Consider the following 23,705-nt stretch of genomic DNA (forward strand, 5'->3'; position numbering starts at 1 on the left):
CCCCCCTCCCCAGGCAGCGCCGCCCCCCCCGCAGCCCCCAGGACCGGCCCACGGTGCTGGCACGAGTGGACGGGAGCGCGCCCCGCTGCACCCAGGTGCGCCGCAGAGCCCGGGACGCCAATTTTGGGGGGCTGGGAGGGTGGGTGGGGGTCACCTCCCCACCCACCCCCTCCCCAAAATCCACAGGTGCCACCCGAGGGGGGGTCGTGCCCCCCGCTCCTGCAGGTGCAGCACCCCGGGGTGTTGGTGATGCGAACTCGGCTGCCCCCAGCGCACGGTGAGACCCCCCCCCCACCCAAAATCTGCCCTTCCCCTCCTCGTGGTGGGGGTGGTCTCCCTTTTGGGACCCCCCCCTCCCCCCCCACCACCACCACCTCCCCAAAATTCTTCCAGGGCTCCCCGGCTTGGAATGGGGCCCCAAAGACCCCCCTGGCCGCGATAGAGACCCCTCCCCAGCCCCCGCCGGCAGCGAGCCCCCCGCGCCGCCCCCCGGCGCTGCGCAGCCCCCCAGGTGGGTGGGGGGGCTTGTGTGGGGAGGGGGTTTTGGGGGGATCCCAAAGCCCCCCGTCCTCACACCCCCCACCCCCCAAAAATCAACCCCCAGGCCCCCCCGCCGTGAGCCGGGGGAGGTGGCTCAGTGCCTGCGGCAGCTGGAGAGGATCCAGGAGCTGGAGCAGCAGGTGAGGGGACCCCCAAAATCCCCCCCGAGACCCCCCAAAACCTGACCCGCCCCCAAAATCCCCCCTGAGCCCCCTAACCCTGACCCGCCCCCCCAAAATCCCCCCTGAGCCCACCCAAAATCTGACCCGCCCCTCCCCAAAATCCCCCGAGCTCCCCCAAACTCTGACCCGCCTCCAAAATCCCCCCTGAACCCCCTAACCCTGACCCGCCCCCAAAATCCCCCCTGAGCCCCCAAAACCTGACCCGCCTCCCCCAAAATCCCCCCCGAGACCCCCCAAAACCTGACCCGCCCCCAAAATCCCCCCTGAGCCCCCAAACCCTGACCCGCCCCTCCCCAAAATCCCCCGAGCTCCCCCAAACCCTGACCCGCCCCCAAAATCCCCCCTGAGCCCCCCCAAAATCTGACCCGCCCCCCCCAAAATCCCCCCTGAACCCCCAAAACCCTGACCCACCCCCCCAAAATCCCCCCTGAACCCCCAAAACCCTGACCCACCCCCCCAAAATCCCCCCTGAACCCCCAAAACCCTGACCCACCCCCAAAATCCCCCCTGAACCCCCAAAACCTGACCCGCCTCCCCCAAAATCCCCCCCGAGACCCCCCAAAACCTGACCCGCCTCCCCAAAAATGCCCTGGGAATCCCCCCGCTCCAAAATCCCACCTCTCCCAAACCTGTGCCAGTCCCATCCTCCCCAGATACGGGACCCACCCCCCAAAACCTGTGTCCCCCAAACTCATCCCTCTGACCAACCCCATGTCCCCCAAACTCTTCACCCTGACCAACCTCCTGTCCCCCCCAAACTCATCACCCGGACCAACCTCCTGTCCCCCCCAAACTCTTCACCCTGACCAACCCCGCGTCCCCCCAAACTCGTCACCCTGACCAACCTCCTGTCCCCCCCAAACTCGTCACCCTGACCAACCCCGCGTCCCCCCAAAACTCAAACTCATCACCCTGACCAACCCCGCGTCCCCCCAAAACTCAAACTCATCACCCTGACCAACCCCGTGTCCCCCCAAACTCAAACTTGTCACCCTCACCAACCCCGTCTCCCCCCAAACTCGTCACCCTGACCGACCCCGTGTCCCCCAAATCCGCGGGTGACCCCCAAACCTGTCCCCCCCAGCTGGCCCGCGAGCGGCACCGCCTGGGGCTGCTGCAGGCGCAGCTCCTCCGGAGGGGCCCCCCCAGCACGGTAAGGGGGGAAGCACCCCAAAAAACAAAAGGGGGGGGGGTGTTGGGGTCCCCTCACCCCTCACCTGTGTGCCCCCCCCCCTCTCCAGGGGCTCCCCGGGAAGGGCCAGGCTGGGCTCCCCCCGATTTGGGGTCCCGCAGCCCCCCCCGAGGCAGAGGGGGACCCCGAGATGCTGCTGCCGCCCCCAGGGCACCCCTGGGAGCGTGGGGGGCTCTACCCAGGTGAGCGCCGGGTTTGGGGGTGTGGGGGTGACCCCCGAAATAACCGGGGGGGGGGGTTTTGGGTCTGGCTGACCCCCACAAACCACCATGGCCCCCCCAGAATTGGAGTATTACCGGCTCAGCACGGCGCGGCCCCCCTACACCTACGCCACGCTCATCCGCTGGGTCAGTGCCCCCCCCGAACCCCAAAAACCCCTCCGGGCTCCCCACATCCCCCCCGTGTCCCTGACACCCCCAAATCCCCCCCTGACACCCCCAAATCCCCCCTGACACCCCCAAATCCCCCCTAAAACCTCCCCACATCCCCCCCGTGTCCCTGACACCCCCAAATCCCTCCCTGACACCCCCAAATCCAACCCCATGTCCCTGACACCCCCAAATCCAACCCTGTGTCCCTGACACCCCCAAATCCCCCCCTGACACCCCCACATCCCCCCCGTGTCCCTGACACCCCCAAATCCAACCCTGTGTCCCTGACACCCCCAAATCCCCCCTAAAACCTCCCCACATCCCCCCCGTGTCCCTGACACCCCCAAATCCCCCCCGTGTCCCTGACACCCCCAAATCACCCCAAAATCCTCCCCAAATCCTCCCCCAGCCCTGCCCTCCCCTCGAGGAATTGCCCCCCCCCCAAATTCCCCCATCCTGGAGCCCCCCCACTGTCCCCAAACTGTCCCCAAAGCCCACCCTGTGCCCCCCCAGTGTCACCTCGTAATGTCCCCAATCCCGCTGTGCCACCTGCGGTGACCCCACGTGTGTCCCCAGAGCCCCCCCCTTCCCCCCAAAAAGTGTCCCCATGTGCTGCCCCCCCCAAACTGTCCCCAAAGTCATCCCCAAAAGTTTGTCCCCAACGCGCTGCTGCCCCTGCAACGTCACCAAGGTCACCTCGTGCCCCACGTGTCCCCAGTGTCCCCAAGTACCTCAATGTCCCCAAGTCCTTCAATGTCCCCCAAGTCCCTCAATGTCCCTCAATGTCCCCCAAGTCCCTCAATGTCCCCAAGTCCTTCAATGTCCCCAATGTTCCAAAACTCCCTCATGTCCCCAAAGTCCCCCATGTCCCTGATGTCACCCCATGTCCCCAAGTCCCCCAATGTCCCCGCATGTCCCCAAGTCCCTAATGTCCCCAAAGTCCCTCATTGTCCCCAGTGTCCCCAAGTCCCTCAATGTCCCCAAGTCCCCCAATGTCCTCAATGTCCCCAAGTCCCTCAATGTCCCAAATGTCCCTCAATGTCCCTCAATGTCCCCAAGTGTCCCCAAAGTCCCCCATGTCCCTGATGTCACCCCACATCCCCAAGTCCCTCAATGTCCCCATGTCCCCAAGTCCCTCAATGTCCCCAAAGTCCCTCAATGTCCCCAAGTCCCCCAATGTCCCCCAATTTCCCCCAGTGTCCCCAAGTCCCCCAATGTCCCTCAATGTCCCCAAAGTCCCTCAATGTCCCCAAGTCCCCCAATGTCCCCCAATTTCCCCCAATGTCCCCAGTGTCCCCAAGTCCCCCAATGTCCCTCAATGTCCCTCAATGTCCCCCAATGTCCCCAAAGTCCCTCAATGTCCCCAAGTCCCCCAATGTCCCTCAATGTCCCCCATGTCCCCCGCCCCCCCCAGGCCATCCTGGAGTCCCCGCAGCGGCAGCGCCCCCTGGCGGAGATTTACCACTGGTTCAGCCGCAGGTTCGGCTTCTTCCGGCACAACACCCGCACCTGGAAGGTGGGGACCCCCAAAACCAGCCCCGGGACCCCCAAAACAGCCCCGGGACCCCCAAAACCAGCCCCGGGACCCCCAAAACCAGCCCCGGGACCCCCAAAACAGCCCCGGGACCCCCAAAACCAGCCCCGGGACCCCCAAAACAGCCCCGGGACCCCCAAAAACAGCCCTGGGACCCCCCAAAACAGCCCCGGGATCCCCAAAACCGCCTCGGGACCCCCAAAACAGCCCCGGACCCCCAAAACAGCCCCGGGACCCCCAAAACCAGCCCTGGGACCCCCAAAACAGCCCCAGGACCCCCAAAACCAGCCCCGGGACCCCCAAAAACAGCCCTGGGATCCCCAAAACAGCCCCGGGACCCTCAAAACAGCCCGGGGACCCCCCAAATCAGACCCGGGACCACCAAAACAGCCCCGGGATCTCCAAAACAGCCCCGGGACCCCCAAAACAGCCCCGGGAACCCCCAAAAAACAGCCCCGGGACCCCCAAAACAGCCCCGGGAACCCCCAGAAAACAGCCCGGGGACCCCCAAAACAGCCCCGGGACCCCCCAAAACAGCCCCGGGAACCCCAAAAACAGCCCCGGGACCCCCAAAAACAGCCCCGGGACTCCCAAAAACAGCCCCGGGACCCCCAAACCCATCCTGGGACCCCCAAAACAGTCCCGGGACCCCCCAACTCCTCCCCAGCCGAGACCCCCCTCCCCACTCTCCATCACCACCACTGGGGACACCCCGACCTCCCCCAGCACCCCAAAATGTGACCACTGCACCGGCGGGACCCTCAAACCTGCTCTTTGCGACCCCAACAAAGCCCTGGACTCCCCCCCACCCCCCCAAAAAATGGGGAGGGAACCCCAAAATCTCCCAGCACCTCTCCAACCATCCCCTCGACACCTCCACCTCCTCCCTCAAAACCCCTAAAAACCCTCCCTGGACCCCCCCAAAATCCCTCAGGGAATGTGGGGGGGTGTTGTCCAGCCCCCCAATTCTGGAAATTCTGGAGTCTCACCGCGATTTTGGGGGTGTCCCACCCCGATTTTGGGGCGTCCCCCACGCCAGAACGCCGTGCGCCACAACCTGAGCCTGCACAAGTGCTTCGTGCGGGTGGAGGCCGCCCGCGGCGCCGTCTGGACCGTGGACGAGGCCGAATTCCGGCGCAAACGGGGCCAGCTCTACCCCAGGTACCCCAAAAAACCCGGACACCCCAAAACTCCCCCCAAGCACCCCAAAAAACCCACGCGGGAGGGGCGTGACTCCCCCCCAAACCACCCCGCTAACCTCGGGATGCTCCTTCAACCTCCACAGGGATTGTGACCTCAAGTACTTTATGCCGCCCCGGAGCTGATGAGGAACCCCAAAACCACCCCAAAAACACCCCAAAATCACATCCAAGACCCCCCCCCAAAAATCCTCCCCACCCACGAGCAACACAACACCCCCAAACTGCTGCACCGGGATTTATTGAAACCATAAAGGAACCGTTCTCCCTCCCACTGTGGGGGTGTTTTGGGGGGGCTACACGGGTACCCCCAAATCCCTCTGAGTGCGGGGACCCCCCCAGGGGGGTTTTGGGGTGCGGGACCCCCCGGTTTTGGGGTCAGGCGTGGCGGGCACGAGCGGCCAGCAGCGCGTTCTCCTCCCGCAGCGCCCGGCAGTCGCTGAGGATGCGCTCCAGGCTGGCCGGGAGCTTGGCACTGGCCTCCCCCTCGATCTGGGAAGGGGAAATTTGGGGGGCAAAATGATGGGGGGGAATTGGGAGGGAAAAATGGGAGGGAGAAATTAGGGGGGAGAAATTGGAGGGGAAAATTGGAGGGAAAAATGGGAGGGAAAAATGGGAGGGAAAAATGGGAAGGAGAAATTAGTGGGGAGAAATGGGAGGGAAAAATGGGAGGGAGAAATTAGGGGGGAGAAATTGGAGGGGAAAATGGAGGGGAAAATGGGAGGGAAAAATGGGAGGGAAAAATGGGAGGGAAAAATGGGAGGGAAAAATGGGAGGGAAAAATGGGAGGGAAAAATTGGGAGGGAAAATGGGAGGGAAAAATTGGAGGGGAAAAATGGGAGGGAGAAATTGGAGGGGAAAATGGGAGGGAAAAATTGGGAGGGAGAAATTGGAGGGAAAAATGGGAGGGAAAAATGGGAGGGAGAAATTGGAGGGAAAAATGGGAGGGAAAAATGGGAGGGAGAAATTGGAGGGAGAAATTGGAGGGAAAAATCAGAGGGAGAAATTGGAGGGAAAAATTGGAGGGAAAAATCAGAGGGAAAAATCAGAGGAGAAATTGGAGGGAAAAATGGGAGGGCAAAATTGGAGGGAGAAATTGGAGGGAGAAATCGGGTGGACAAAACGTGAGGAAAAAAAATTAAGGGGGGAAATGGGTAAAAATTATGGGGGGAAAAATGGGAGGGGGAAAATTGGGGGGGAAAATTGGGAGGAGGAAAAGTGGGGGGTGGGGGGAAAATTGGGAGGGAAAAATTGGAGGGAAAAATTGGGAGGGCAAAATTGGAGGGAGAAATTGGAGGGAAAAATTGGAGGGAAAAATCGGGCGGACAAAACGTGAGGAAAAAAAATTAAGGGGGGAAATGGGTAAAAATTACGGGGGGAAAAATGGGAGGGGGAAAATTGGGAGGAGGAAAAGTGGGGGGTGGGGGGAAAATTGGGGGGAAAAATCGGAGGGGAAAATGAGGGGGATAAAAATGGGGGGGAAAAATTGGGAGGGGGGAAATGGGGGTTAAAAAAATGGGTGGGGGGGAGAGTAAAAATCAGGAGGAAAGATTTGAGGCACAAAGAGGAGATGTGAGAGGTCAGGACCCCACAAAAGATGTGGGGGGGGCCCCAGAGACACCAGAAATTATTTCACCCCCCCAAAAAAATCCACCCTGCCCCCCAAAAAATCCACCCTGCCCCCCAAAATCCACCCTGCCCCCCAAAATCCGCCCTGCCCCCCAAAATCCACCCTGCCCCCCAAAATCCACCCTGCCCCCCAAAATCCCCCCAAAGCCCACCTGCTCCTCCAGGTCCCGGATCTCCCTCTGGATGGTGCCCGTGTCCTCGATGGTCCGGATCAGCTGGGCACAGTTCTGGGGGGAGGGGGGGTGGGGAGAGGGGTTTTTAGGGACCCCCCACCCCAAAATTCCAGCCCCCCCACCCCAAAATTCCGCCCCCCCCTCTCCCCCAGCCCCGTTACCTCGTGCAGAGCTGCCAGGTACTTGTAGGCTTTTCTCACCACCTCGTCCCGCTTGGCGTCCTGGGGGCGCAGGGAGAGTTTGGGGGTGCAGGGGGAGTTTGGGGGTGCAGGGAGAGTTTGGGGGTGCAGGGACATTGGGGGGCGCAGGGAGAGTTTGGGGGTGCAGGGGGAGTTTGGGGGTGCAGGGAGAGTTTGGGGGTGCAGGGACATTGGGGGGCACGGGGACATTGGGGGGTTACAGGGAGAGTTTGGGGGTGCAGGGAGAGTTTGGGGGGCACAGAGACATTGGGAGGTTACAGGGAGAGTTTGGGGGTGCAGGGACATTGGGGGGTGCAGGGAGAGTTTGGGGGTGCCGGGGGATTTTGGGGGGTGCAGAGACATTGGGGGGTTACAGGGAGAGTTTGGGGGGCACAGGGACATTGGGGGGCACAGGGAGAGTTTGGGGGGCACAGGGACATTGGGGGGCACAGGGAGAGTTTGGGGGTGCAGGGGGAGTTTGGGGGTGCAGGGACATTGGGGGGTACAAGGGAGAGTTTGGGAGGCACAGGGACAATTTGGGGGGCACAGGGACATTGGGGGGCACAGGGAGAGTTTGGGGGTGCAGGGGGATTTTGGGGGGTGCAGAGACATTTGGGGGTACAAGGGAGAGTTTGGGGGCACAGGGAAAGTTTGGGGGTGCAGGGAAAGTTTGGGGGTGCAGGGAAAGTTTGGGGGTGCAGGGAGAGTTTGGGGGCACACATGACAATTTGGGGGGCACCCGTGACAATCTGGGGGGCACCCGTGACAATTTGGGGGGCACGGGGACAATCTGGGGGTCACGGGGACAATCTGGGGGGCACCCGTGACAATCTGGGGGTCTCCCACCCCCTCACCCCTTCGGGGCCATCCCGTCCGGGCCGTACCACTGAACTCCCCCCTCCCCCAGCCCGTGCCCCCCAAAATCCCAGCCGGACCCCCCCCCCCCATTTTCGGGGTGCTTTATTTTTTTGGGGTGCCCCCCCCAGCCCCCCACCTTGAAGAGCAGCTCGTCGGTGACGCTGAAGGTCCTCTCCAGCTTCCCCACCAGGGCGTTGATCTCCTTCTGCAGCGCCCGCGTGTCCTCCAGGATCTGGGGTTGGGGGATCCCCGGGAGAGGTCACGACCCCCTCCCCCCAAAAAAACCCCTCTGATAATTTGGGGGTGCGCAGAGCCCCCCCAAAATCCTCCTCCCCCCCAAACCTTGCCGATCTCCTCCTTCTGCTTGCGGATGTTGCCGACGATCTCCAGGATGCGCTGGGTGTAAACGGCGCGGGAAACGTCGCGGGGCAGCGCCGCCAGCTCGGCCACCTGCGGCCAAAAACACCCCTAAATCACCCGAAACACCCAAAAACACCCCTAAATCACCCAAAAACACCTCAAAATCACCCGAAACACCCCAAAAACACCCCAAAACCACCTCAAAATCACCCGAAACACCCCAAAAACACCCCAAAACACCCCAAAATCACCCGAAACACCCAAAACCACCTCAAAATCACCCGAAACACTCCAAAAACACCCCAAAATCACCCAAAAACACCTCAAAATCACCCGAAACACCCCAAAAACACCCCAAAAACACCCAAAACCACCTCAAAATCACCCGAAACCACCTCAAAATCACCCGAAACACCCCAAAAACACCCCAAAACCACCTCAAAATCACCCGAAACACCCCAAAAACACCCCAAAAACACCCAAAAACACCTCAAAATCACCCGAAACACCCCAAAACCACCCCCAAACCACCCCAAAATCACCCCAAAGCACCCCAAAATTACCCCAAAATCACCCAAAACCACCCAAAACCACACAAAAAAACCCAAAGCCACCCCAAAATCACCCCAAAACCACCCCAAAAACACCCCAAAAGCTTCAAAACACCCCAAAAGCCCCAAAACCACACCAAAACACCCCAAAACCAGCCTGGGAACCCCAAAATCACCCCAAAACACCCCAAAATCACCTCAAAACCCACCAAAACTCCCAAAACATCCCAAAATCACCCCCAAAACCCACAAAATTACCCCAAAATCACCCCAAAACCATCCAAAATCACCTCAAAAACACCCCAAAATATCCCAAAATCACCTCAAAAACACCCCAAAATCACCTCAAAATAACCCCAAAATCACCGCAAAAACCCCCAGAATCACCCCAAAAACCACCCCAAATCACCCCAAAACAAGCCTGGGCACCCCAAAATCACCCCAAAACCACACCAAAACACCCCAAAAAAACCCAAATCCTCCCAAAACACCCCAAAATCACCCCAAACACCCCTAAAACACACCAAAACCCCCCCAAAACTGGCCTGGGCACCCCAAAAATACCCCAAAATCACCCCAAAAACACCCTGGGCACCCTCAAACCCACCCAGTCACCCCCAAATCACCTCAAGGGTCTCCCCCAACCCCCCCTGAGCCCCCCAAAATACCTCAAAGTCCCTCCCAAACCCCCCTGAGCCCCCCAAAATACCTCAAGGGCCCCCTTAAACCCCCCCAGTGACCCCCCAAAACTCCTCAAGGTCCCTCCCAACCCCCCATGAGCCCCCCAAAATCACCTCAAAGGCCCCCCCAAACCCCCCTGAGACCCCCAAAACACCTCAAGGTCTCCCCCAAACCCTTGAGCCCCCCCAAAACTCCTCAAGGTCCCTCCAGTGACTCCCAACCCCCCCTGAGCCCCCCAAAATCACCTCAAGGTCCCCCCAAACCCCCCTGAGCCCCCCAAAACTCCTCAAGGTCCCCCCCAAACCCCTCTGAGCCCCCCAAAATCACCTCAAGGTCCCTCCCAGAGAGCCCCTGAAGCCCCCAGTGACTCCCAACCCCCCCCGAGCCCCCCAAAATGCCCCGGGCCCCCCAAAAGTCGCACCAGCTGGCCGTGCAGGCTCTCCTTGCGCCGCGCCTCCTCGGCGGCCGCGCGGCTGCGCCGGAGCAGCGCCCGCGTCTCCGCCAGGCGCCGCGACGACTCCCGCTGCCAGGGGGTCCCCAAAATCAGCCCCGACCCCGGGGGGGTCCCCAAAATCAGCCCCGATCCCGGGGGGGTCCCCAAAATCAGCCATGATCCCGGGGGGTCCCCAAAATCAGCCCCGATCCCGGGGGGTCCCCAAAATCAGCCCCGATCCCGGGGGGGTCCCCAAAATCAGCCCCGATCCCGGGGGGTCCCCAAAATCAGCCCCGATCCCGGGGGGTCCCCAAAATCAGCCATGATCCCGGGGGGATCCCCAAAATCAGCCATGATCCCGGGGGGTCCCCAAAATCAGCCCCGATCCCGGGGGGGTCCCCAAAATCAGCCCCGACCCCGGGGGGGTCCCCAAAATCAGCTATGATCCCGGGGGGTCCCCAAAATCAGCCATGATCCCGGGGGGTCCCCAAAATCAGCCCCGATCCCGGGGGGTCCCCAAAATCAGCCCCGATCCCAGGGGGGTCCCCAAAATCAGCCCCGACCCCGGGGGGTCCCAAAATCAGCCCCGATCCCGGGGGGGTCCCCAAAATCAGCCATGATCCCGGGGGGTCCCCAAAATCAGCCATGATCCCGGGGGGTCCCCAAAATCAGCCCCGATCCAGGGGGGGTCCCCAAAATCAGCCATGATCCCCGGGGGGTCCCCAAAATCAGCCATGATCCCGGGGGGGTCCCCAAAATCAGCCATGATCCCGGGGGTGGTCTCCAAAATCAGCCCCGATCCAGGGGGGCACGGGGGAGGGTCCCCAAAATCAGCCCCAATCCCGGGGGGTCCCCAAAATCAGCCCCGACCCCGGGGGGGTCCCCAAAATCAGCCCCAATCCGGGGGGGTCCCAAAATCAGCCCCAATCCGGGGGGGTCCCCAAAATCAGCCCCGACCCCGGGGGGCACGGGGGAGGGTCCCCAAAATCAGCCCCGATCCAGGGGATCCCCAAAATCAGCCCCGATCCCGGGGGGCACGGGGGAGGGTCCCCAAAATCAGCCCCGATCCAGGGGATCCCCAAAATCAGCCCCGATCCCGGGGGGTCCCCAAAATCAGCCCCGACCCCGGGGGGGTCCCCAAAATCAGCCCCGACCCCGGGGGCACGGGGGGGGTCCCCAAAATCAGCCCCGATCCAGGGGGGGTCCCCAAAATCAGCCCCGACCCCGGGGGCACGGGGGGGGTCCCCAAAATCAGCCCCGACCCCGGGGGGGTCCCCAAAATCAGCCATGATCCCGGGGGGTCCCCAAAATCAGCCCAGATCCCGGGGGTCCCCAAAATCAGCCCCGACCCCGGGGGGTCCCCAAAATCAGCCCCGATCCCAGGGGGGTCCCCAAAATCAGCCCCGACCCCGGGGGGTCCCAAAATCAGCCCCGATCCCGGGGGGGTCCCCAAAATCAGCCATGATCCCGGGGGGTCCCCAAAATCAGCCCCGACCCCGGGGGGTCCCCAAAATCAGCCATGATCCCGGGGGGTCCCCAAAATCAGCCCCGACCCCGGGGGGTCCCCAAAATCAACCCCAATCCCGGGGGGGGTCCCCAAAGTCAGCCAGCAGGAGGAAATGGAGACCCCAGAATCCCCCCCAGCCCCAAATTCGGCCAGGGAGGGAGGCGAAAATAGATGAGGTAAAGATTTGGGGACCCCCAGAGCTGAAAGGGACCCCAAAAACCTCCTGGGATGAGACCCCAAAATCAACAGGGACCCCAAAAACCTCCTGGGACGAGGCCCCAAAATTCACAGGGACCCCAAAAACCTCCTGGGATGAGACCCCAAAATTCACAGGGACCCCAAAAACCTCCTGGGACGACACTCCGAAACCCTGAGGAACCCTAAAAGTTATCCAGGAGCCCCGGGGACCCCAAAATTCACAGGGAGGGACCCCAAAAACCTCCTGGGACGAGACCCCAAAACCCCGAGGAACCCTAAAAGTTATCCAGGAGCCCCGGGGACCCCAAAATTCACAGGGAGGGACCCCAAAAACCTCCTGGGACGAGACCCCAAAACCCCGAGGAACCCTAAAAGTTATCCAGGAGCCCCGGGGACCCCAAAACCCACAGGAAATGGACGGCAGGCACCCCAAACCTACCGAGGAGAGACCCTGGGAGGGACACGGGAACCCCCAAACCCATGGGGGGAGGACCCCGGGAACCCCCAAAAGCAAATTTGGGGAATCTGGGCGCCCCAAAGGCACTGAGAAGGGACCACAGGGACCCCAAAAGCAACCAGGGGAGCCCCGAATTGTGTGGGGAGGGAAGGGAAGGGAAGGGAAGGGAAGGGAAGGGAAGGGAAGGGAGGGGAGGGGAGGGGAGGGGAGGGAAGGGAAGGGAAGGGAAGGGAAGGGAAGGGAAGGGAAGGGAAGGGAAGGGAAGGGAAGGGAAGGGAAGGGAAGGGAAGGGAAGGGAGGGGAAGGGAGGGGAAGGGAAGGGGAGGGAGGGGAGGGAGGGGAGGGAGGGGAAGGGAAGGGGAGGGAGGGAAGGGAAGGGAAGGGAAGGGAAGGGAAGGGAAGGGAAGGGAAGGGAAGGGAAGGGAAGGGAAGGGAAGGGAAGGGAAGGGAAGGGAAGGGAAGGGAAGGGAGGGGAGGGGAGGGGAGGGGAGGGAAGGGAAGGGAAGGGAAGGGAAGGGAAGGGAAGGGAAGGGAAGGGAAGGGAAGGGAAGGGAAGGGAAGGGAAGGGAAGGGAAGGGAAGGGAAGGAGGGAGGGAGGGGAGGGAAGGGAAGGGAAGGGAAGGGAAGGGAAGGGAAGGGAAGGGAAGGGAAGGGAAGGGAAGGGAAGGGAAGGGAAGGGAAGGGAAGGGAAGGGAAGGGAAGGGAAGGGAAGGGAAGGGAAGGGAAGGGAAGGGAAGGGAAGGGAAGGGAAGGGAAGGGAAGGGAAGGGAAGGGAGGGAGGGGAGGGAGGGGAGGGAGGGGAGGGCCCGTACCTGGGCCGAGTCGCGCAGGGCCCGCAGCTGCCGGTACTCGGCCAGGAGGGGCCCCCGGTGCCGCTCCCACTGCCCGGCCAGGCCGACGATGCGGCGGCTGCTGGACTCCAGCAGCAGCTGCGGGCAGCGCCAGGGACCGCCGGGCACTGAGCGCCCACACTGACCCCAAACTGACCCCCCAAAATGCTGACACCCCCAGACTGACACCCCAAACTGCTGACACCCCCAGACTGAACCCCCAGACTGAACCCCAAACTGACACCCCCAGACTGAACCCCCAAACTGACACCCCCAAACTGCTGACACCCCCACACTGAACCCCCAAACTGACACCCCAAACTGCTGACACCCCCAAACTGACACCCCCAAACTGCTGACACCCCCAGACTGACACCCCAAACTGACACCCCCAAACTGACACCCCAAACTGCTGACACCCCCAAACTGAACCCCCAGACTGAACCCCAAACTGACCCCCCCTCCCAAACCCCCCCTATTTCACCTGCCCCCCACCCAGACCCTCCCCTACCCAAAACCACCCCAAAATCCCCAAAAACCGCCCCCCAAAACCAAAAACTGATCCCCAAAAACCAAAACCGCCCCCCAAAAACCAAAAACCGCCCCCCAAAAACCAAAAACTGCCTCCCAAAAACCAAAAACCGCCCCCCAAAAACCAAAACCGCCCCCCAAAAACCAAAACCGCCCCCCAAAAACCAAAAACTGATCCCCAAAAACCAAAACCGCCCCCCAAAAACCAAAACCTGCCCTCCAAAAACCAAAAACTGCCCCCCAAAAACCAAAACCTGCCCTCCAAAAACCAAAAACTGCCCCCCAAAAACCAAACCCGCCCCCCAAAAACCAAAACCCGCCCCCCAAAAACCTCTCCCCCAAAATCCAACCCCCCCCCCAGATTTTGGGGACCCCCCAATGTCCCCCCACCTGCAGCTTGGCCAGGTTGTTCTGCGCGTCCGGCAGCAGCTCCAGCGCCCGCGCCCGGAGCCGCAGCGCGTCCTGGCGCCCGCCCAGCGCCCCCCGGCCCTGGCACACCTCGGCCTCCACCTGGGCATGGGGTGGGGGGCATGAGGGCACCCCAAAAACCCCCCTGTGCCACCCAAAACCCCCCTGTGCCCCCCAAAACCTCCCTGTGCCCCTCAAACCCCACCCAAAACCTCCCTGTGCCACCCAAAACCCCCCTGTGACCCCCAAAAACCTCCCTGTGCCCCCCAAAACCCCCCTGTGCCACCCAAAAACCCCCCTGTGCCACCCAAAAATTCCCTGTGCCACCCAAAACCCCCCTGTGACCCCCAAAAACCTCCCTGTGCCACCCAAAAACCCCCCTGTGCCACCCAAAAACCCCCCTGTGCCACCCCTGTGCCCCCCAGCCCTGGCACACCTCGGCCTCCACCTGGGAATGGGGTGGGGGGCATGAGGGCACCCCAAAAACCCCCCTGTGCCACCCAAAACCTCCCTGTGCCACCCAAAACCCCCCTGTGCCACCCAAAACCCCCCTGTGCCCCCCAAAACCCCCCTGTGCCACCCAAAAATTCCCTGTGCCACCCAAAAACCTCCCTGTGACCCCCAAACCACCCTCTGCGCCCCCCCAGTGCCCCCCAGCCCTGGCACACCTCGGCCTCCACCTGGGCATGGGGTGGGGGGCATGAGGGCACCCCAAAAACCCCCCTGTGCCACCCAAAAACCTCCCTGTGCCACCCAAAACCTCCCTGTGCCACCCAAAAATTCCCTGTGACACCCAAAAACCCCCCTGTGCCACCCAAAAATTCCCTGTGCCACCCAAAAATTCCCTGTGCCACCCAAAAACCCCCCTGTGACACCCCTGTGCCCCCCTGTGCCACCCAAAAACCTCCCTGTGCCACCCAAAAACCTCCCTGTGCCACCCAAAACCTCCCTGTGCCCCTCAAACCCCACCCAAAACCTCCCTGTGCCCCCCAAAACCTCCCTGTGCCCCCCCAAAAACCCCCCTGTGCCCCCCCAAAAACCCCCCTGTGCCACCCAAAAATTCCCTGTGCCACCCAAAAACCTCCCTGTGACCCCCAAACCACCCTCTGCGCCCCCCCAGTGCCCCCCAGCCCTGGCACACCTCGGCCTCCACCTGGGCATGGGGTGGGGGGCATGAGGGCACCCCAAAAACCCCCCTGTGCCCCTCAAAAGTTCCCTGTGGCACCCAAAACCTCCCTGTGCCCCTCAAACCCCACCCAAAACCTCCCTGTGCCACCCAAAAACCTCCCTGTGCCACCCAAAAATTCCCTGTGCCACTCAAAACCTCCCTGTGCCACCCCTGTGCCCCCCAAAAACCCCCCTGTGACACCCAAAAACCTCCCTGTGCCACCCAAAACCTCCCTGTGCCCCTCAAACCCCACACAAAACCCCCCTGTGCCACCCAAAAATTCCCTGTGCCACCCAAAACCTCCCTGTGCCACCCAAAAACCCCCCTGTGCCACCCAAAAATTCCCTGTGCCACCCAAAAACCTCCCTGTGCCACCCCTGTGCCCCCCAAAAACCCCCCTGTGACACCCAAAAACCCCCCTGTGCCACCCAAAAACCCCCCTGTGCCACCCCTGTGCCCCCCAGCCCTGGCACACCTCGGCCTCCACCTGGGAGTGGGGTGGGGGGCATGAGGGCACCCCAAAAACCCCCCTGTGCCACCCAAAACCTCCCTGTGCCACCCAAAACTCTCCCTGTGCCACCCAAAACCTCCCTGTGCCCCCCAAAAATTCCCTGTGCCCCCCAAAAACCTCCCCTGTACCCTCCAGAGACCCCCAAACCGCCCCTGTGCCCCCCAAACCCCTCCTGTACCCCCAAAGAGCCCCCCATGCCCCCCATGCCCACCTGGCTCAGGCTCAGCTGTGCCCCCCAAACCCTCCGTGCCCCCCAAACCCCCCAAACCCTCCCCCGTGCCCCCCAAAGCCCCCCTGTGCCCCCCCGTGCCCCCCGTGCCCACCTGGCTCAGGCTCAGCTGCGCCCCCCGCAGGCGCCCCCGGCTCCCCTCGAGCTCCGCCTCGAGCCGGGCCAGAGCCGCCTCCAGCGGCGCCGCGGGGCCGGAGCCCTGCGGACAGAGTGACCAGAGTGACCACAGGGACAGAGTGACCAGAGTGACCACAGTGACCAGAGTGACCAGAGTGACCAGAGTGACCAGTGACCAGAGTGACCACAGGGACAGTGACCACAGGGAGTGATCACAGTGACCAGAGTGACCAGTGACCAGAGTGACCAGAGTGACCAGTGACCAGAGTGACCACAGGGACCAGAGTGACCAGAGTGACCAGAGTGACCAGTGACCAGAGTGACCACAGGGACAGAGTGACCAGTGACCAGAGTGACCAGAGTGACCAGAGTGACCAGTGACCAGAGTGACCACAGGGACAGAGTGACCAGTGACCAGTGACCAGAGTGACCAGAGTGACCAGAGTGACCACTGCCCCCAGCCGGGCCAGAGCCGCCTCCAGCGGCGCCGCGGGGCCGGAGCCCTGCGGACAGAGTGACCAGAGTGACCACAGGGACAGAGTGACCAGAGTGACCACAGGGACAGAGTGACCAGAGTGACCAGAGTGACCAGAGTGACCAGAGTGACCACAGGGACAGAGTGACCAGTGACCAGAGTGACCACAGGGACAGAGTGACCACAGGGACCAGTGACCAGAGTGACCAGAGTGACCAGAGTGACAGAGTGACCAGAGTGACCAGTGACCAGAGTGACCAGAGTGACCACAGTGACCACAGTGACCAGAGTGACCAGTGACCAGAGTGACCACAGGGAGTGACCACAGTGACCAGAGTGACCAGAGTGACCAGTGACCAGAGTGACCAGAGTGACAGAGTGACCAGAGTGACCAGTGACCAGAGTGACCAGAGTGACCAGAGTGACCAGAGTGACCACAGGGAGTGACCACAGGGACAGAGTGACCACTGCCTCCAGCCTGGCCAAAGCCGCCTCCAGCAGCGCCGTGGGGCCGGAGCCCTGCGGACAGAGTGACCACAGGGACAGAGTGACCAGTGACCAGAGTGACCAGAGTGACCAGAGTGACCACAGGGAGTGACCACAGGGACAGAGTGACCACAGTGACCAGAGTGACCAGAGTGACCAGAGGGACAGAGTGACCAGAGGGACCACAGGGAGTGACCACAGTGACCAGAGTGACCAGAGGGACAGAGTGACCACTGCCCCCAGCCAGGCCAGAGCCGCCTCCAGTGGTGCCGCGGGGCCGGAGCCCTGCGGACAGACTGACCAGAGTGACCACAGGGACCAGAGTGACCACAGGGACCAGTGACCAGAGTGACCAGTGACCAGAGTGACCACAGGGACAGTGACCACAGTGACCAGAGTGACACAGGGACAGTGACCACAGGGCCAGAGTGACCATTGGGGACAGAGTGACCAGAGTGACCACAGGGCCAGAGTGACCAGAGTGACCGCTCAGGGGACAGAGTGACCAGAGTGACCAGAGTGACCGCTCAGGGGACAGAGTGACCAGCACCCCCTCTCACCTCCTCGGGGCCCTGCGGGGTCTCGGCCGCCGTCGGGATCTGCAGCAGCTCCCGGGGGTCCTGGGGATGAGACCCCGGGGTGGGGCAGAGCCGGGGAGGGGCCAGAACAGCCCCCAGCCCCCCAAAACAGCCCCCAGGCCCCCCAAATCCCACCCCCAGCCCCTTAAATCCAACCCCCAGCCCCCCAAAATAACCCCAGAGCCCCTCAAAACCAACCCCCAGCCCCCCGGATCCAACCCACAGTGCCACCAAAAAAAGGCAGAGCCCCCCAGATGCAACCCCCAGCCCCCCAAATCCACCCCCAGCCCCCCAGATGCAACCCCCAGCCCCCCAAATCCCACCCCCAGCCCCCCAAAACAACCCACAGTGCCATTAAACCAACCCCCAGCCCCCCAAATCCAAACCCCAGCCCCCCAAATCCAACCCCCAGCCCAAATCCCACCCCCCAGCCCCCCAAAACAACCCCCAGCCCCAAAAATCCAAACCCCAACCCCCCAAAACAACCCCCAGCCCCTTAAATCCACCCCCCAGCCCCCCAGATCCCACCCCAGCCCCCCCAAATCCAAACCCCAGTCCCCCAGATCCAATCCCCAGCCCCCCAGATCCAAACCCCAGCCCCCCAAATCCAACCCCCAGCCCCCCAAATCCACCCCCAGCCCCCCAGATCCAAACCCCAGACCCCCAAATCCAACCCCCAGTCCCCCAAAATAACTCCCAGATCCCAAATCCAACCCCCAGCCCCCCAAATCCAACCCCCAGCCCCCCAAAATAACTCCCAGATCCCAAATCCAACCCCCAGCCCCCCAAATCCCACCCCCAGCCCCCCAAATCCCACCCCCAGCCCCCCAAATCCCACCCCAGGCGTAGCCCCCCACCTGTTGGTGGGTCAGGTGCTGGCTGCGGGTGAATCGGGACCCCTTGGGCAGGGCCCCCCCGGCGCCCCCAGCCCCAAAAGCCCCCTGGAGCCAGGCAGGGTCCAGGGGGGGTCCCGGGGGGGGTCCCTGGGGGTGGGGGGGACACGCCTGGCGCAGGGACTCCAGCGCCCGCAGCCGCGCCCGCAGCCGCGCCCGCTCCAGGTACTCCTGGGGGGAGGAAAAGGGGGGATCAGAGCTGGAGGGACCCCCCAAACAGCCCCCAAAATTCCCTGAAACAGCCCCCAAAAATCCCCAAAACAGCCCCCAAAAATTCCCAGAAACAGTCCCCAAAAATCCCCAAAACAGGCCCCAAAAGTCCCTGAAATAGGCCCCAAAAATCCCCAAAACAGCCCCCAAAATTCCCGGAAACAGCCCCCAAAAATCCCCAAAACAGCCCCCAAAATTCCCTGAAATAGCCCCCAAAAATCCCCAGAACAGCCCCCAAAAATTCCCAGAAACAGCCCCCAAAAGTCACCAAAACAAACCTCAAAAATTCCCAGAACAACTGCCCAAAAATACCCAAAACAGCCCCCAAAACTCCCCAAAACAGCCCCAAAACCCCCCAAAATAGCCCCCAAAAATCCCCAAAATAGCCCCCAAAAATCCCCAAAACAGCCCCAAAACCCCCCAAAATAGTCCCCAAAAATCCCCAAAACAGCCCCAAAACCCCCCAAAACTCCCCAAAACAGCCCCCAAAAATCCCCAAAACCCCCCAAAACAGCCCCCAAAACTCCCCAAAACAGTCCCAAAAATCCCCAAAACAGCCCCATAACAGCCCCAAAACTGTCCCAAAAATCCCCAAAACTGCCCCAAAACAGCTCCAAAATTCCCCCAAAACCCCCCAAAACAGCCCCAAAACAGCCCCAAAACAGCCCCCAAAACTCCCCAAAACCCCCCAAAACAGCCCCAAAACCCCCCAAAACAGCCCCAAAACTCCCCAAAACAGCCCCCCAAACCCCCCAAACCCCCCAAACCAGCCCCCCCACCCCAGAGGGACCCCCCAAATCCCGGCTCCCCCCAAGCGCGGGGGTCTCACCCGGGGGGCGAGCCCGGGGCCCCCCCACTCCGCGCCCCACTCGTGCCGCGCTCCCAGCTGGGCGGCGTGGGTCTCCAGCAGGGCCGGGGGGCTCTGCCCGGCCCGGGGGGGCTGCGCTGGCACCGGGGCTGCAGCCCCCCCAAAATACTCCTGCAGCTCTGCGGGGACAGGGGGACCCCAAAAATAAACACACCCCAACAAACCCCCAAAATACTCCTGCAGCTCTGCGGGGACAGGGGGAGACCCCAAAAATAAACACACCCCAAAAATAAACCCCCCCAAAATATTCAGTGAGAGAGACCCCCAAAAATAAACACACCCCAAAAATAAACCCCCCCAAAATACTCCTGCAGCTCTGCGGGGACAGCGAGAGACCCCCAAAAATAAACACACCCCAAAAATAAACCCCCCCAAAATACTCCTGCAGCTCTGCGGGGACAGCGAGACCCCCAAAAATAAACACACCCCAAAAAAACCCCCAAAAAATTCAGTGAGAGTCCCCCCAAAAACAAATGCACCCCAAAAAACCCCCCCAAAATACTCCTGCAGCTGTGCGGGGACGGGGGACAGTGAGACCCCCCAAAATATTCAGTGAGACCCCCCCCAAAAATAAACACACCCCAACAAACCCCCCCAAAATATTCCTGCAGCTCTGCAGGGACAGTGAGACCCCCCCAAAAACAAATACACCCCAAAATCCCCCCAAAATATTCAGTGAGAGAGACCCCCCAAAATATTCAGTGAGAGAGACCCCCCCAGAAAACCCCCCCAAAATATTTAGTGAAAGAGACCCCCCCAAAATACCGTGAGACCCCCCAAATCATCACACCCCCCACCCCCAAAAAATCCTGACGCCCCCACAGCACCCCCACACCCCAAACCCTTAGGGTGACCCCCCCAAATGTCACGTGGAGCTCCCCAAAATTTGGGGTGACGACGACTCCTCCCCCTGAACCAACACCCCAAATTCTCACCTGGGGATCCCCCACTTTGGGGCAGGACCAGGGGACAGGTAGTGAAGGGCTGGAGGTGAGCTGTGCCCTGGAAAGGGTTAATTAGCGGGTTAATTAGGGGGTTAGCGAGCGGGTTGATTAATTGCCGGCCCAAATGAATGAATTGCTGACCTGCAGCCGCCGCAGCCCCGGCGTGCGGCACGCGGGGGGCACCCAGGGGATCCCCAGCTGCTCCCGGATCCGGGCACCGATGGCTCGGAGCAGCGCCCCGGATTTCCCTGGGCAAAGGCAACAACCAGAGGGTCACGACCCCCCCCAAAAAATCCCCCCCAAACCCCCTGGGGGGATCCCCAAAATCCCAGCCCCGTACCGGGGGGCTCGGCCCCGCGCTCGCCCTCGTCCCGCGGGAGTTTCTCCACGAGGAAGAGGAGGAGGCGCCGCGTGTCGTGCTCGGAGCTGTACAGGAAGGTCTGGTAGCCCACGTCACCCCCAAAGCCCAGCTCCTGCAGGGTGGGGACACCCCGAAATCAACCCCCATGTCACCCCCAAATCACCCACGGCACCCCCAAATCACCCACGTCACCCCTAAATCCCCCACGGCACCCCCAAAGCCCAGCTCCTGCAGGGTGGGGACACCCCGAAATCAACCCCCATGTCACCCCAAATCACCCACGGCACCCCCAAACCACCCACGGCACCCCCAAATCACCCACGTCACCCCCAGATCCCAGCTCCTGCAGGGACACCCCGAAATCAACCCCCATGTCACCCCCAAATCACCCATGTCACCCCCAAATCCCCCACGTCACCCCCAAATCACCCACGTCACCCCCAGATCCCAGCTCCTGCAGGGACACCCCGAAATCAATCCCCACGTCACCCCCAAATCCCCCACGGCACCCCCAAATCCCCCACGGCACCCCCAAATCACCCACGTCACCCCCAAATCCCAGCTCCTGCAGGGTGGGGACACCCCGAAATTAATCCCCATGTCACCCCCAAATCCCCCACGTCACCCCCAAAGCCCAGCTCCTGCAGGGACACCCCGAAATCAATCCCCATGTCACCCCCAAATCACCCACGGCACCCCCAGATCCCAGCTCCTGCGGGGACACCCCGAAATCAACCCCCCATGTCACCCCCAAATCCCCCACGGCACCCCCAAAGCCCAGCTCCTGCAGGGACACCCCGAAATCAATCCCCACGTCACCCCCAAATCCCCCACATCACCCCCAAATCCCAACCCCTGCAGGAAGGGACACCCCAAAATTGTTGTTCTCCCCATTTGCTGTGGATTTGGTGCCTCGTGGCGGATTCGGGGTACCATCCATCCCCCACATCACCCCCAAATCCCAACCCCTGCAGGAAGGGACACCCCAAAATTGTTTTGTTCCCCATTCGCTGTGGATTTGGTGCCTCGTGGCGGATTCGGGGTACCATAATTCCCCACATCACCCCCAAATCCCAACCCCTGCAGGAAGGGACACCCCAAAACTGTTGTTCTCCCCATTCGCTGTGGATGTGGTGCCTCGTGGCGGATTCGGGGTACCATAATTCCCCACATCACCCCCAAATCCCAACCCCTGCACAAAGGGGACCCCCAAAATTGTCCTCCCAGCTTCAAGAGGAATTTGGTGCCTCGTGTCGGATTTGGGGTACCATCCATCCCCCACATCACCCCCAAATCCCAGCCCCTGCAGGAAAGGACACCCCAAAATTGTTGTTCTCCCCATTCGCTGTGGATTTGGTGCCTCGTGGCGGATTCGGGGTACCATAAACCCCCCACATCACCCCCAAATCCCAACCCCTGCAGGAAGGGACACCCCAAAATTGTTGTTCTCCCCATTTGCTGTGGATTTGGTGCCTCGTGGCGGATTCGGGGTACCATAATTCCCCACATCACCCCCAAATCCCAACCCCTGCAGAAAGGGGACACCCCAAAATTGTTGTTCTCCATTCGCTGTTTGGTGCCTCGTGGCGGATTCGGGGTGCCATAAACCCCCCACATCACCCCCAAATCCCAACTCCTGCAGGAAGGGGACACCCCAAAATTGTTGTTCTCCCCATTCGCTGTGGATTTGGTGCCTCGTGTCGGATTTGGGGTACCATCCATCCCCCACATCACCCCCAAATCCCAACTCCTGCAGGAAGGGGACACCCCAAAATTGTTGTTCTCCCCATTTGCTGTGGATTTGGTGCCTCGTGGCGGATTCGGGGTACCATCCATCCCCTCCGCAGCCCGCCGCTGGCGGGGCAGGGCTCGGCGCGGGGCGCAGCGGCGGTTTCGGGGCGCGGGGGGTTTTTGGGGTACCTGGCAGGCTGCGGCCAGGTCGGAGGCGAGGCGGAAGCGGGCGGAGATGCCGGGGGGCAGCCGGGGGCTGAGCGGGGCTCCGAGCTCGGGGCGCACGGCGCGGAGGCACCGCACGGCCGCCTCCACCACCAGCTCGGGGCTCAGCTCCCGCACGCTCTGCACCTCGGGGGGCACGGCCCTGCGGGGACCCCCCAAAATCCTGAGAGCATCGCCCCAAAATCCCGATACCCCCCCCCCAAACACACCGCTTCCTATGGGGCACAGCGACCCCCAAGGTCACCCCCATTTTAAGCTCCCCCGAACTCCCAAAAAGTCCTCGTGGCTCCAAGAGACCCCCCCCCAAAAAAAAAACAACTCCCCCCTCAAAAGTCCTCAGGGTGTCCCCCAGCCCCCCCCTCTGGGACCCCCAAATATCCACTCAGCCCCCCCCCCCCCCCACCACCCACCCCAACTCGCTCAGGACCCCCCCCCCCTCCCCACAACCTCCCCAGGGACCCCCACCCAAACTCCCATCGGGGTCTCCCCCCACCCTTCCACACCCTCCCCCTTTAAGACCCCCCCAAAATTCCTCAGTGCCCCCCCCCCCACCCAAATCCTCCCGGTGCCGCCCCACTCACGTCCCCGCCTGGCGCAGGGAGTGGATCAGGATCTTGTCCACCTCCTCCATGGCTGGGGGGGGTCGGGGGGGTCCCCAAATCCTGCGGGAGGAGCGGGGGGGGGGGGAGAGAATTTGGGGAGACCGGGGGGGGCTCCCGCGCCCAGCGCGCGGCCGCCGGTCACGTGAAGAGGGGAGGGGCGGGGCACGATGGGAGTTGTAGGCAGCGGCCGTGGAGCCGCGGGGCGTGACGGGAGTTGTAGGCGGTGATAGCGGGGCATGACGGGAGATGTAGGCGGTGATAGCGGAGCGTGACGGGAGTTGTAGGCGGCGCCGTGTGGCGGGAAACTGCGAGGGCGGGAAAATGGCGGGCGGGGGCCGTGAGGGGCCGTGAGGGGACGGAGCCTTTGTGAGGGGAAGGAATGGCGCCCAGCAGGTGTCTGAGGGGAAAACGGTGCCCGTGAGGGGTGGGAGAGCGAGAAACGTCACCTGTGAGGTCGGAGCGGGGAGAGATGGAGACCGTGAGGGCGGTGGGGG

The 23,705-nt window shown here is 62.2% G+C and overlaps 2 protein-coding genes across 5 annotated transcripts; one reads left to right on the top strand and one right to left on the bottom strand.

The window, feature by feature from the left end:
* The first annotated feature begins 11 nt into the window (after window positions 1–11).
* FOXP3 (forkhead box P3) lies at window positions 12–5,292 on the top strand. Its single transcript, XM_077789755.2, has 10 exons — window positions 12–95; window positions 187–277; window positions 394–511; window positions 605–680; window positions 1,807–1,875; window positions 1,964–2,096; window positions 2,197–2,261; window positions 3,700–3,801; window positions 4,859–4,980; window positions 5,105–5,292. The coding sequence occupies exons 2-10, from the start codon at window positions 250–252 to the stop codon at window positions 5,142–5,144; spliced, it is 753 nt and encodes a 250-aa protein (XP_077645881.2). The 5' UTR covers window positions 12–95; window positions 187–249; the 3' UTR covers window positions 5,145–5,292.
* Window positions 4,975–23,352, bottom strand: CCDC22 (CCC complex scaffolding subunit CCDC22). 4 transcript variants are annotated; one of them, XM_085563766.1, is made up of 17 exons: window positions 23,191–23,352; window positions 22,574–22,751; window positions 20,633–20,765; window positions 20,434–20,540; window positions 20,284–20,350; window positions 19,310–19,467; window positions 18,235–18,441; window positions 17,360–17,419; window positions 15,816–15,920; window positions 13,796–13,915; window positions 12,857–12,973; window positions 9,871–9,972; window positions 8,200–8,307; window positions 7,994–8,089; window positions 6,982–7,041; window positions 6,800–6,874; window positions 5,244–5,510 (listed from the first exon to the last, which is right to left on the bottom strand). In XM_085563766.1, exons 1-17 carry the CDS (start codon window positions 23,238–23,240, stop codon window positions 5,397–5,399), a joined length of 1,857 nt encoding a protein of 618 aa, XP_085419892.1. In that variant the 5' UTR covers window positions 23,241–23,352; the 3' UTR covers window positions 5,244–5,396. The 4 variants fall into 4 exon arrangements, with proteins under 4 accessions (XP_085419891.1, XP_085419893.1, XP_085419892.1 ...); XM_085563765.1 differs by lacking the exon at window positions 19,310–19,467 and having other exon boundaries at window positions 4,975–5,510; XM_085563768.1 differs by lacking the exons at window positions 9,871–9,972; window positions 12,857–12,973.
* Window positions 23,353–23,705: the final 353 nt, after the last annotated feature.

This window comes from Lonchura striata, chromosome 31 (assembly GCF_050655825.1).
Source record: "Lonchura striata isolate lonStrDom1 chromosome 31, ASM5065582v1, whole genome shotgun sequence".
Classification (NCBI taxonomy): Eukaryota; Metazoa; Chordata; class Aves; order Passeriformes; family Estrildidae; genus Lonchura; species Lonchura striata.